Source organism: Spodoptera frugiperda, chromosome 21, assembly GCF_023101765.2.
Source record: "Spodoptera frugiperda isolate SF20-4 chromosome 21, AGI-APGP_CSIRO_Sfru_2.0, whole genome shotgun sequence".
Classification (NCBI taxonomy): Eukaryota; Metazoa; Arthropoda; class Insecta; order Lepidoptera; family Noctuidae; genus Spodoptera; species Spodoptera frugiperda.
Window position 1 is genome coordinate 5602417 of NC_064232.1, and position 14829 is coordinate 5617245.

Here is a 14829-nt window from a genome sequence, read left to right on the forward strand (position 1 = left end):
GCTTGTCAGAATTCTTTTAAAAGAAGATATATTGAAAATAAACAACGCTTCCAACGGTAGACAATGAAAATTTCTTACGAACATAGACAACTTTATAAACATTTTTTCAACAGCAGCAAATTAATTAATTTTCATATTTTATATCTAAATAACATATGCCACTGTCCACATTGTTTTGTAAGCTTATCCCTACTGTATTTTCGTGGTGTACAATGAAGTATAAATAACACGTTTTGTTTTACAAAGAGCCTGCCTCTTTGAAAAACAAAACGTGTTATTTGCACATCATTCACACCAATTTACATGTTAACATATTTGCCAATTATTAATTTCTTAGGAGATAAACCTGTTACCCTACATCGGATTCAATTCCAAACTAAAAAAAAAAACAGAAAAACAAAACTATATTTTACCTGACCCGGTAATCGGACTCCAAACACCTTACTTGGCATTCTTACTTACTACATAAATAATATAATGCTAACCCATCATGTTCCCCACCTCAGGCAGCAAGCGTACATCAAGTCGGAGTCGAACCTCGAGCAGATGAAGCCGCCGGTGCTGATCGCCATGAAGGACTACACGGCGCACTGGAAGAGCGTCGACGACGACGGTGTCGACGGCAAGATACCCGCTCTTGAAGATATTAACTTGACTGTGAGTTGCTGTTTATAGTTATCATGCTAATGCCGGTAATCGGGCAGACGTATTACCTGATGGTAAGCAATCGCCGCCGCCCATGGACACTTGAAACACCAGAGGCGTTACAAGTGCGTTGCCGGCTTTTTGGGAGTTAGGAATTTAAGGGTTGTTGTTCGGGAATCGGGGATGGGGAAGATTGGGAAGGGGGTAATAGGGCCTCCGGTAACCTCACTCACACAACGAAACACAACGCAAGCGTTGTTTCACGTCGGTTTTCTGTGAGGCCGTGGTATCACTCCGGTCGAGCCGGCCCATTCGTGCCGAAGCATGGCTCTCCCACACTTAGAAACTTGCTGTTTATAATACTAACTGCCGCACTCAGAGACATTTAATGATTACTTAAACTGTTCCTTAGTAACGATTTTGTATAGAAAACGATTGCTAAGGACTGGGTTAAGTAATCATTAAATTACTCTGAGTACGGTGGTTAGATTTAGATTTGAGCCATGAACATCCCACTGCAGGGCAAAGGCCTCCCTACCTTCCTTCCACTCCTCTCTGTTTAAAGCTTTTTGTGGCCAATCCTTGTCATAGATGTCGAGTTCATCCCGCCATCTCCATACTGATCATGCTAATATTATAAATGCGAAAGTTTTATTATAACTTTCGAGAGACATTAAATAAGATGTTACTGTTCGACGAGGAAGTCGACTAGTTTCAAGCCATGTTATACAGCTGCTACTCAGTAGCAACGCGACAATTCAAACGCGCCGCGTATGATGAATATGGGCCCCTAGCATGGCTTGAAACTATTCGAGAATCCTCGTCAAACAGTTACGTGAGTAAGCGGATTACATAATAATTAATGTGAAAGTTTGTATATTTGTTTACTTGTTATTCCTTCACATCAAAACAGCTGAAAGGATCGGGATGAAATTTGGAACAGGGGTGGATTGTAATTTGGAATAACACATTGGCTACTTTCTACCCTACGGGAAAGTAGGCCGCTGGCTGGCGCTAGCGAAGCTAGTTAAATCAAAATAATAAACTACATGTAGTTGCATCGAGGGTTTGATATCACATGGCGGAAAAAGTAATTGGATGATTCCCCCTATAGTATTAGGAAATGACACACGTACTGCTAGTTCAATCGTTTATTGTGGACTGACTGTCCGATGCAGCACTCAAGGGTGTGCGCGCACGCACACTCATACACTACACCCCCCTCAAAGGGATGATTCCCCCTTAAAAAAAAGCTAGTATATTTCCCGTTCAATATCGAAATATTTAAGGAATCAATTATTTCCCCCACAGGTAAAACCGGACACGCTAACGACAGTAGTGGGCACCGTGGGCTCGGGCAAGTCGACGCTGCTGCAGGCGATGCTGCGGGAGCTGACCCCCACCACTGGACACCTCCATGTCCACGCCATCGTGGCGTACGCGTCCCAGGAACCCTGGCTGTTCGAGGCTTCTGTGAGTATTTTTAACCGACTTCCCAAAAAGGAGGAGGTTCTCAACTCGGCCGGCACTGACTTCTAAACTAGCACTGGGTAGACACAGGAAATTTTTTGGAAGTCGGTTTTTTAAACGTAATTTTAAACGTCTGTAATAACTTGGTTAGAGGGGGGGGGGGATTACGTGATGGTTTTAATTTTGGTGTATTATTTGGTACAGCGCTTCTTTGGTTTAACCAGTCAAATGAAATATGCGGTTATGTATTAAAAAAGTCTGATTGATCTCGAATCTAAGACTACATGCTCTTTAACGGCTAAAATAAATATCCGATTTCAATCTCTGGATCGAACTAGAGGTTTTTTGATACAATTTAGTAGTCTAAACAACGCTTGCGTTTATGTTTCGTCTAGTGATTACCCCTCCCCCTCCCTAATCGCCCTTATTCCCAAAAATCTTCAAATTGCTATCCCCCTCCCCTCAAAGCCTGGCAATGCACTTGTAACTTCTTTAGTGTTTCGAGTGTCCATGGGCGGCGGCGATTGCTTACCATCAGGTGATCCGTCTGCTCATATACTGGCTTTTACCATAAAAAATGTTATGTTCTATACATAACGTTTTTTATGGTGGTGGTACCATGGATGCATTAGTGATTTGATTTGATTAGAAAGAAAGATAGCATCTATTGATTTCTTATTTTAACAATTTAACTGCCTCGGTGGCCGAGTGTTCGCAAGTGCGATTGCTGGACAAGGGGTCTCGGATTCAATTCCCAGGTCGAGCAAAGTATTACTGATTTTTTTTCGGTTTTTCAAATATTCTCAGTAGTAGCACGGGGATATCGGGATATCTGTGTTTCCTGATGGGTATAACTTGGGTGTCTTCAAGGCCCGAGTGAATAGGTTGCTTATGGGCAGACGTGCTCCACCGTAGGCCGCATCATCACTTACCATCAGGTGAGATAGCGGCCAAACGTCAACCCATTAAATGTGCTCGATTAAAAAAATACTTCGATAAATGAGGAGTGACGTTACTTATTTCAACAATGTTCACGATATGTTCCAGGTCCGTCAAAACATCCTGTTCGGCCAGGACATGGACCTGCGCAGGTACAAGCAGGTGATCAAGTGCTGCCAGCTCAAGACCGACCTGGAGATACTCCCGCACGGAGACAAGACTGTGGTGGGGGAACGGGGTGAGCTTATCTCTTTTTTTTACGTTTGATGTGTCTAGTTTGGCCGCTATCTCGCCTGATGGTAAGTGATGATGCGGCCTACGGTGGAGCATGTCTGCCCATAAGCAACCTATTCACTCGGGCTTTGGAGACACTCAGAGGTTATACCCATCAGGAAACACTGACTCCGGCATCCGTTTATTGCAGTAGTCCCCAAACGGTGGTCCGCAGAAGATAATAAACGGTCTGCGAAATGAAAAAAAAATCAAAATAAATAAATGACTCTGTCTAATAAATTATATCAAATGAGATAACTGATTTCAGTAATCTAAAAGTCTTTACATGTATACTTCAAACTAACTGTTATATAAATTATTATATTATCGACTTACTCGTGTGTCGCAGAATGCTGCTCATGAATATGCGTCTCTAATATGGCTTGAAACTAATCGAATTCCTCGTCAAACAGTTACATGAGTAAGCCGATAACATAATTAATATAAAGTATACATAACATATAAAGTTTGTTTGATATTCTTCTTTTACTATAAATAAATATATTCCCAGGAGCCTCCTTGTCGGGCGGGCAGCGCGCGAGGATATCGTTAGCGCGCTGCGTGTACCAGAACGCGGACGTATATCTACTGGACGACCCACTCGCCGCTGTCGATGCTAAGGTCAGTTACTGTTTGTTATATCCACGTATCGACTTACTAAGCTAGCTCTTAAGTTCAATTCAATTCAATCCATTTAATGCAAACGTAGGTAGGTAGTGTGTTGTGTTGTAGAAGTAGTTTTGGAACCATTTATTGCATTCATGCTGTTAGTGGTAAAGAGGGAGGTTATTAGTTTTATAATTATATCGTCGGTAAGTGGTCACCGCAGCCTAAAGATCAAAACACACATAACAAACACGGCTCCGGCACGGCGTAGTTTCGAATTGTGGCTACCGCTAGCTGTCAGCGTGCTTACAGCGCGCCGACTGCGAGCTGCAAGCGCGCGATGCGACGATGTCTCACTTGCGCATGGCGTCCGGCTTGTGCGGGCGTGTAAGTACGGCTCAAGAGGACCGCGCGTTGGCCACCCGCTGTCGACTTTTTTTATAGACGTTATGAAATTATATCATACGATATAAGGGATAATTGGGCCTCCGATACATAAAGTATTCTGACTTATTTTTTTATTTAATGAACTCTTTATGCACATGAAACTGTAATAGTAAGTAGTGGGCTTAAGTGGGCTTAATGCCGTAGGCTTTTACTTATCTTATCACTCACATATAATATTAATTCATAACACTGATTTTTTACTTGAAATTGGATCTCTCCAGGTAGCCCAAGCGATATACGAGGACTGCATCCGCAACTTCCTGCGCGACAAGGCGACAGTGCTGGTGACGCATCATGTGCAGTACGCGAAACACGCGCACAACGTCTGTGTCATGAGGTCCGGCAGAGTAAGTAGCTATACCAGTAAGCGATATACGAGGACTGGGCACAATTCCACTCCGCCCGGGTTTCGAACCCGAGACCCCTTGCCCGGCAGTCGCACTTGCTACCACTCGGCCAACGAGGCAGTCTTTCTGTGTTATGGGTTTTTTTGAGGGGGCAAATTCATACTTCTCCTGCCTTGGGCGAGGTGAGAGGGAGTGTCAGAGTCTTACTGACTAAAAACCATCCCGTTCCTACTCCTGCTTTAAGCTGGAGCCCCGGTAACCCGCTAGGTAGTCCGCAGCTCCGGATCGGACATCAGCCCTACTGGGCCCCATCTGTGGTAGTCTGATTGCTCTTTGAGGCGCAGACGGAACGTGAAGCGCCTCACGCATAAGTCTCTTTTATGGGATAGGATAATCAATGAGTAGATGGATCAAAATAAATAATGGTAAGCAATCCACGCCGCCCATGGATATCTAAAACTCCAGAGGCGTTACAAGTGCGTTGCCGGCCTTTTAGGGGTTAAGAATTTGTGGGTAATTTTGAAGATTGGGATGGGGGCAATTGGGCCTCCGGTAATCTCACTCACACAACGAAACACAACGCAAGCGTTGTTTCACGTCACGTTAGTTCATTTCCTACTTTGACCAAGCTTTATTTTTTTATTATATTAGAACTTATGACGGGATATTTACCATGTTTATTCACTTTGGTGAGTTTCCGATATTTCGGCACTGTTGCAAGCGCCATGATCACGGATGAACTGGAGTAAATGTGGATGTTTAAGAGCAGACAAATCGGTCTACCCTCTTTCTAGTTCGTTTTTTGCTGACACCGCTAACATTTATTTTTGTATTAGATCGTAGCCCAAGGCACATACCACGAGTTGAAGAATGGGGTAGCAGAGTTCGAGAAGTTGATAGAGATGGGGGAGAAGGTGGAAGAAGAGAAACAGAAGCAGAAGAGTTATGAGAACACTGAGAGTGTGGTAAGTTATCTTTCAGGCTTATATTATACCTTTTTTTAAGCGTTGGAGTGGAGTTTCTTGCTCGTTCTTCTCCATTCGAAGCAACACTTTGGAACGAGCGCCTAGCTTCACTGACGGACAATTCAATTTGACGTTTCAAAAGTGCCTAATTTAGGATTAATTGAAATAAATGCTTTGACTTTGACTTTGGTTGATAAGTCTGCGTTTGGCCACCAACCCACTTACTGCCAGGACGGCGAAGCGAAGATGTGGCCGAAGATGGAGCACACAGACTTAGAAAGTATCTATTCACTCTGACCTTGAAAAGACCCGGGTTGTATTTCTCAGGAAAAATAGAAGCCGGCACCTTGCTATATGTCCCTAAATTAAAAGTACCTTTAACCGACGAGTATGTATGAAAAGACTGATGACTGTTGATGAAGCGAAAGAGGTGTGTAAGATTCGTAGCATTTGGCGTTCCATTGTCTCTGCCTACCTCCATGGGAGACAGGCGTGAGGTTATGTTGGTTTGTCATTCAAAAAATAACTCTAATGACTTTCCTATCTTTTCCTAGTATCCTTTTTTTCCATATTAATGTTCCTAACGGTGTGAAAATCCTCTTTCAAAATGTCGTACAGACTAACAACCTATTTAGTAGAATTATGAACCTTCTAGCAGTAGTTTTAGATACTAATTTCCTTTCTTTCCACTAAATCCATAACGTTTCGTACAGACTAACAAACTATTTAGTAGAATTATGAACCTTATAGCAATATAATTAGATACTAATTTCCTTTCTTTCCACTAGGTCTATAACGTTTCCGTCAAATCTGAGAAACCGGATCCCATAAGAAGTGTTAGTTGTTATTTTCTCTTGAGTCACGTTATTTTTTTATGTAGTTTTTAGTGCTATTTCACCTGCTTCTCTTTGATCTTAGAATTAGATTTAGGGCATTTTTCCACCAGTAATGTGCTATGTAGCTATGCTACGAAGATGTAATATCTAAACTGTGAAACTATGTGACCGTTTCCACTGATAATAAGCTATGTAGCTGTGCAAGTAAGATGTGCTATGAAGATGCGCCGCCGCAAAGTAGCTACACGAATGAGAATCGTAGCTCGAGTATGCAATGTATCGATAGTATGCAAGCCATCCATAGCACGCATCTATAGCAAGCATTTATTTTACTTATCCATAGCACGCATCTTTCCATATAAAAAACATAGCCCAGCTCTGTCCATTTCCACCAATGCTAAGCTGTATACCAATGAATATGATTGGTGTAAGCCAAACGCTCCACAGTAACGTTACGGTGGCGCTGTGCCCTGCATGGGCTGAGCACCGCCGTGTCCTCAGGGATGTAGTCGGCGACGGCGACCTCTCGCGTCCGGCATTGGTACAAGCCATGGTGCGGAGCGAGGGGGACTGGGATGCCGTCTCCTCCTTCTGCGAAGCTGTCATGCTAGCTAAGGAGGAGGCGGGGCGCGTGAGAGAACGAACCTCCTCACGCCCCAGCCGTCGCGAGAGACACTCCGGGCGTCGGGGATCGCGCGACGATCTCCGGCCACCGTAAGTGCGGGTCTGCGGACGGCGAGCAAGGGTAGTTCGCCGCCCGACCAGAACCAGACCCGTGCGTGCGGCGCGTCGCGTTCCGCGCGCGCCTCAAAGAGCCATCAGACCACCACAGATGGGGCCCAGTAGGGCTGATGCCTAATCCGGAGCTGCGGACAACCTAGCGGGTTTACCGGGGCTCCGGCTCGAAAGGCAGGAGAAGGAACGGGGTGGTTTTTAGTCAGTAAGAGTCTGACACTCCCTCTCGCCGCGCCCAAGGCGAGAAAAGTCATTGGATGATTTTGCCCCCTCAAAAAAAAAAAAAAAAAAAAATCTACAGCAACGTAACATTGTACATCACTGCTGGAAAAGCACCATAATAAATAAAATTGGAGTGTCTGTTTGTAATATTGAAATAACCGTTTTTTACTTCATGCATATGAATATACATACGACACATACATCTAAATGTCATATTTTACAATTTTTGTCTGTCTGTCTGTTTGTTTGTTCTGGCTTATCTCCGAAATGGTTGGACCGATTTTGACGGGACTTTTATTGGCAGGTAGCTGATGTACTAATTAGTAACTTAAGACTACGTAGACTACTTAGTACTTAGTCAATGTTAATATTGTACTTTTTCAAAATCCCAAATTCTGTTGGAAGTATTCTACATTCTACTTTTTATCCCACGGAAACGCGGGCGAAGCCGTTGGCATAAGCTAATAATGTATAATTAATTATGTACTAATTGTCAATTATTTCTCCCTAGGAACACAGTTACAACAAGCTCCGGTCCCAGAGGTCTATGTCTGAGGCGTCACAGCTGTCTTTCAACCTAGATCTAGACAATAATCTAGATCCAAAATATGAAGGTAAGTCTATCTAAACTCGGTTAAAAGTAACAACTTGAATCACTCTATATATAAAAAAACAATTCAAAATCCGTTGCGTAGTTTTAAATAAAGATTTAAGCATACAAATGGACATAGGGACAGAGAAAGCGATTTTTTTATAGAACACGCCGACAACCAGATGAGCTGACGTATCACCTGATGGTAAGCAATCGCCGCCGCACATGGACAGTTGAAACATCAGAGGCGTTACAGGTGCGTTGCCGGCCTTTTGGGGGTTAGGAATTTAAATGTTGTTGGGGAATCGGGGATTGGAAAGATGGGGAAGGGGGGTGTCCGTAACCTCACGCAACGAAACACAACGCAAGCGTTGTTTCACTTCGCTTTTCTGTGAGGCCGCGCCGTGGTGTCATTTCGGTCGATCTAGCCCATTCGTACTGAAGCGTGGGTCTCTCACTGATACATTTTGCTCGACCTGTGAATCGAACCCACTGTCCATTGCTCAGTGAGCGCATTTGTAACAACTCAATGTCATTTTTTAGTTTCAAATGTACCTCATGAATGTACCTTGTGAATTGAAATAAATCATTTCAATTCACCTTTGAAATTGATTAAATCTATACTAATATTATAAAGCTGAAGCGTTTGTTTGTTTGATTGTTTGTTTGTTTGTTTGTTTGAACGCGCTAATCTCCGGAACTACTGGTCCGATTTAAATAATTTTTTTTGTGTTGGATAGTGCATTTATCTAGGAATGCTATAGGCTATAAAACATCACGCTACGATCAATAGGAGCTGAGCAGGTGAAACCGTGCGGAAGTAGCTAGTGTATTATATTATTCTAATATTTGTTTCTAGGTGAGAGCCAAAAGAAGGGTTCTGTGGACAACAGCGTGTACGTGGCGTACGTCCGCAGCGGGGGCAGCTCGCTGTCCATGGCGCTGCTCATACTGCTGTTCCTACTGGCGCAGTTGTTCTACTCGTCCACCGACGTATGGCTCAAGGAATGGTGAGTTATCATTGTATGGGGGCAGCTCGCTGTCCATGGCGCTGCTCATACTGCTGTTCCTACTGGCGCAGTTGTTCTACTCGTCCACCGACGTATGGCTCAAGGAATGGTGAGTTATCATTGTATGGGGGCAGCTCGCTGTCCATGGCGCTGCTCATACTGCTGTTCCTACTGGCGCAGTTGTTCTACTCGTCCACCGACGTATGGCTCAAGGAATGGTGAGTTATCATTGTATGGGGGCAGCTCGCTGTCCATGGCGCTGCTCATACTGCTGTTCCTACTGGCGCAGTTGTTCTACTCGTCCACCGACGTATGGCTCAAGGAATGGTGAGTTATCATTGTATGGGGGCAGCTCGCTGTCCATGGCGCTGCTCATACTGCTGTTCCTACTGGCGCAGTTGTTCTACTCGTCCACCGACGTATGGCTCAAGGAATGGTGAGTTATCATTGTATGGGGGCAGCTCGCTGTCCATGGCGCTGCTCATACTGCTGTTCCTACTGGCGCAGTTGTTCTACTCGTCCACCGACGTATGGCTCAAGGAATGGTGAGTTATCATTGTATGGGGGCAGCTCGCTGTCCATGGCGCTGCTCATACTGCTGTTCCTACTGGCGCAGTTGTTCTACTCGTCCACCGACGTATGGCTCAAGGAATGGTGAGTTATCATTGTATGGGGGCAGCTCGCTGTCCATGGCGCTGCTCATACTGCTGTTCCTACTGGCGCAGTTGTTCTACTCGTCCACCGACGTATGGCTCAAGGAATGGTGAGTTATCATTGTATGGGGGCAGCTCGCTGTCCATGGCGCTGCTCATACTGCTGTTCCTACTGGCGCAGTTGTTCTACTCGTCCACCGACGTATGGCTCAAGGAATGGTGAGTTATCATTGTATGGGGGCAGCTCGCTGTCCATGGCGCTGCTCATACTGCTGTTCCTACTGGCGCAGTTGTTCTACTCGTCCACCGACGTATGGCTCAAGGAATGGTGAGTTATCATTGTATGGGGGCAGCTCGCTGTCCATGGCGCTGCTCATACTGCTGTTCCTACTGGCGCAGTTGTTCTACTCGTCCACCGACGTATGGCTCAAGGAATGGTGAGTTATCATTGTATGGGGGCAGCTCGCTGTCCATGGCGCTGCTCATACTGCTGTTCCTACTGGCGCAGTTGTTCTACTCGTCCACCGACGTATGGCTCAAGGAATGGTGAGTTATCATTGTATGGGGGCAGCTCGCTGTCCATGGCGCTGCTCATACTGCTGTTCCTACTGGCGCAGTTGTTCTACTCGTCCACCGACGTATGGCTCAAGGAATGGTGAGTTATCATTGTATGGGGGCAGCTCGCTGTCCATGGCGCTGCTCATACTGCTGTTCCTACTGGCGCAGTTGTTCTACTCGTCCACCGACGTATGGCTCAAGGAATGGTGAGTTATCATTGTATACAACGTCGCAAACAGGTGATGGTAAAAAACGTGTATTATTTAAAAAAAATAAAGAATTCAATGTTTATTTTAAGTAATAATAGTTGTAATCTAATGCTGAATGTTAATATAGCATGAATAATACAAACACAAAAACGAATAAAATTATAAAAACATAAACAATTTGTGGCGTTTTTCGGGAGCGTTCCGCTTACACCCTGTATAGGGGCTTTTCCACCAGAGATGTGCTATGTAGCTACGCTACGAAGATGTAGTAGCTAAGAGATATATATTATGTAATAGTAGTAAAAAGTAATAACATTGTATAAGTATAAGAGCGTCACTATCGCCAACAAACTGTTATACAGTTTGGCGATTTTTGATGTGAAAGTTAAATATGTAAACTTTAATGAATAAATGATTAAAAAATAAGCTGTGAAACTATGTCACCTTTTCCATTGTTATTAAGCTGTTTTTTTATGGTATAAGTCGGTAAACTAGCAGACGGGTCACCTGATGGTAAGCAATCGCCGCCGCCCATGGTCAATTGAAACACCAGAGGCGTTGCAAGAGCGTTGCCGGCCTTTTGGGGGTTAGGAATTTAAGGGTTGTTGGGGAATCGAGGATTGGCAACCTCACTCACACAACGCAAGCGTTGTTTCACGTCGGTTTTCTATGAGGCCGTGGTATCACTCCGGCCACGCTATGTAACTGTGCGAGGAAGATGCGCAGTTCGAGTATGCGATGTATCAGACATCCATATAAAAATCATCACGCATCTTTCCATATAAAAATCATTGCCTAGCTGCTATACTGTATTTTAAAATAACCCTTATGACTTTGTAATAAGATTTATTTTTCCAGGGTAAACTTAGAAGAAGCGAACAGCGCGTTGACCGTAGCTAGCGCCGCGAATGCGACACAAACGACGAACACTACTGGGGAAACTCCTGTCGTGCCGCCGGGTAAGATATACCTACTAGCTTGTTCTATAATGGGGTAGGCAGAGATATAATACAATATAAGACTAGGTATTTTGGTAATTGGGTAGTATCCTCGGTCAAAAATAAATAATTACAACTTTTCAATACAATAAAATATTCAAAAATAATTACACTCTCATTCATAGATTTGATGAACTACTTAATTTTCAATTTTTTCTAGCTACATTTCTAGAGCGCCGCGAATACGACACAAACGACGAACAATTAGTCTGCTAATTGACGTCAAAAACTTATGACGTCATAATAGAGTATTTCATACAAAGTTCATAGAAAATATCGTTTTTGACGTTTCTAAAAAAGTATTGAATTTGACTAGTAGGAAACATGCCTATTATGTTATGAGTAAATGTTTTAAATTTTTTTGCCATTACTGACATTTTTTTGCGTCATGCTTTGTCCAGGACTGCCTCGTTGGTCGAGTGGTTGCAAGTGCGACTGCCGGACAAGAGGTCTCGGGTTCGATTCCCGAGTCGGGCAAAGTACTAATGGGCATTTTTCAGTTTTTCGAAAATTTCTCAGTAGCAGGAATTGTGTCCAATATATGGTAAATGGCGAAATGGTGAAAAGTGGGTGTACATTGTACAGCGGCATTGCGTAACGTAATGTGCAATTCTGCCTAACCTTTCTCGGATAAATAGCGTGACATTGCATTCAAAAGTACCTATAACCATAAATAGGTACTTTTTAATTGGATTGTAACTTTTTTGAATTGACTTCGACTATCAAAACAACAAGACACTTAGCTATATTTTACTTAACCCACCTATCTTTGCCCAACAGCGACAAGCTTCGAAGACATACCTTCGAACCGCTTCCACCTGACCCGAGAACAATGCCTGTACATCTACGGCGGATTGATAGGCATCTGCATAGTGTTCACGTGGAACAAGCTGGTCATATTCTACAACACCTGCATCAGGGCCTCCGTCACTCTCCACGATAATATGTTCAGGTAAGGGGGATGGGGGGTAGGCAGAGATGGGGATAACAGTACATATATATATATACATACAGACATGACTGTCATATTCTACAACACCTGCATCAGGGCCTCCGTTACTCTCCACGATAATATGTTCAGGTAAATGGGGGATGGGGGTAGGCAGAGATGGGGATAACAGTACATGTATATATATATATATATATATATATATATATATATATATATATATATATATACATACAGACATGACTGTCTCTTCTACAACACCTGCATCAGGGCCTCCGTCACTCTCCACGATAATATGTTCAGGTAAACGGGGGATGGGGGTAGGCAGAGATGGGGATAACAGTACATATATATATATATATATATATACATACAGACATGACTGTCTCTTCTACAACACCTGCATCAGGGCCTCCGTCACTCTCCACGATAATATGTTCAGGTAAATACTACATACAGTACTCTCAACGGATCTTGGCAGGTCTGAACTACGTGAAGAAGGCTGCGCAATAAGTGTAAAGGGTCAATTGTATTTAGAAATGGTCAATCTCTAGCCTAAATCGCCGCCCCCGCACCTCGCCTCATGCCACCATTTGGTTCTAAAAAGACTTATTGCGCAGCCTTCTGCACGTAGTTCAGACCTGCCAAAATCCGTTGAGAGTACTGTATATACATACATAACCTGACGCCTGTCTCCCATGGGGGTAGGCAGAGACAATAGAACGCCAATTGCTGCAATTCTTAAATACCTCTTTCGCTTCATCAACAGTCATCAGTCTTTTCATGCATGCTCGTCGGTTAAAGGTACAGGTAAATACTAATAATACGTAATAACGTTGTATTTATAAGTATAAGAGCGTCACTATCGCCAACAAACTGTAATACAGTTTGGCGATTTTTGATGTAAAAGTTAAATATGTAAACTTTAATGAATAAATTATTAAAAAAAAAGGGGATTGGTAGAGATGGGGATTAAAGTACCTGTATTATAAACATACATGACTGTCTCATTGGTCGAGTGGTCGCAAGTGTGATTGTCGGATAAGTGGGCTCGGGTTCGATTCCCCGGTTTGGGCAAAGTACCTACCTACCTACATACATACATGACTGCCTCATTGGTTGATTGGTTGTAAGTGCGATTGTCGGATAAGTGGTCTCGGGTTCGATACCCGGGTCGGGGAAAGTAATTTCGGATTTTCGAAAATTTTCTCGGAGTAGCACGGAGGCTGGACTTGTGCCCAGCCTGTACTTGTGCGCCGTAGATGTAATGCCTGTACATCTACGGCGGATTGATAGGCATCTGCATAGTGTTCACGTGGAACAAGCTGGTCATATTCTACAACACCTGCATCAGGGCCTCCGTCACTCTCCACGATAATATGTTCAGGTATAGTGGGGGATGGGGGGTAGGCAGAGATGGGGGTAAAAGTACATATATATATATATATACATACAGACATGACTGTCTCTTCTACAACACCTGCATCAGGGCCTCCGTCACTCTCCACGATAATATGTTCAGGTAAATAGTACATACATACATACATAACCTCACGCCTGTTTAGGCGTGACATCCCCCCTAGGTAGAGGCAATAGAACGCTAATTGCTACGAATCTTACATACTTTTTTCGCTGAATATTTTTTTATTGAATATAAGCCGGTAAACGAGCAGACGGGATCACCTGATGGTAAGCAATCGCCCATGGACACTTGAAACACCAGAGGCTTTACAAGTGTATTGCCGGCTTTTGGCAGCTAGAAATTTAAGGGTTGTTGGGGAATCGGGGATTGGGAAGATTGGGAAGGGGGGTAATTGGGCTTCCGGTAACCTCATTCACACAACGAAACACAACGCAAGCGTTGTTTCACGTCGGTTTTCTGTGAGACCGTGGTATCACTCCGGTCGAACCGGCCCAGCAGTGCTCAACCATGGTTCTCCCAAACTTATTACCTATCTACAACTTTTTACTTAAAATGTCATTTTTGTGTCACAGTGCACAATTACATTATGGCATCTCCTCTTTGTACTTGATACATAGTCCATACACCTGATCAGGCTTTAAATTGTTTTTTTTTTTTTTATTCCCACCACAGGGGAGTGACGAGTGCTCCGATGTGGTTCTTCCACCACAATCCTTCGGGCCGTATCCTCAACCGTTTCTCCAAGGACATGGGGCAGGTGGACACGTTGCTGCCGGTGGCGCTCGTCGACTGTCTCGGGGTAAGTAGTCATTATTGTTGTTTTTTATGGTATACTGGGTAGATAGGATCACTTGTAACCTTTGTTAGAGTTTGCTTTACGTTTGGCTCGCATAAAGCAAGTAATCAGAGCGCCGAACACGCTTGCGCTTCGATTACATTGAAACTTTTTTTT

General features: G+C 43.7%; 1 protein-coding gene across 30 annotated transcripts in view; it reads left to right on the forward strand.

The window, feature by feature from the left end:
• LOC118280391 (probable multidrug resistance-associated protein lethal(2)03659) overlaps window positions 1-14829 on the forward strand; it is a 79317-nt gene that overhangs the window by 40724 nt on the left and 23764 nt on the right. For all 30 annotated transcript variants that reach the window (XM_050701806.1, XM_050701808.1, XM_050701809.1 and 27 more), the window contains 11 exons: window positions 507-657; window positions 1957-2118; window positions 3163-3292; window positions 3839-3948; window positions 4602-4727; window positions 5564-5692; window positions 7997-8099; window positions 8937-9087; window positions 11366-11466; window positions 12286-12457; window positions 14550-14676. In XM_050701806.1, the coding sequence (XP_050557763.1) occupies window positions 507-657; window positions 1957-2118; window positions 3163-3292; window positions 3839-3948; window positions 4602-4727; window positions 5564-5692; window positions 7997-8099; window positions 8937-9087; window positions 11366-11466; window positions 12286-12457; window positions 14550-14676 (1462 nt within the window). The remainder of the gene's footprint in view (window positions 1-506; window positions 658-1956; window positions 2119-3162; window positions 3293-3838; window positions 3949-4601; window positions 4728-5563; window positions 5693-7996; window positions 8100-8936; window positions 9088-11365; window positions 11467-12285; window positions 12458-14549; window positions 14677-14829) is intronic.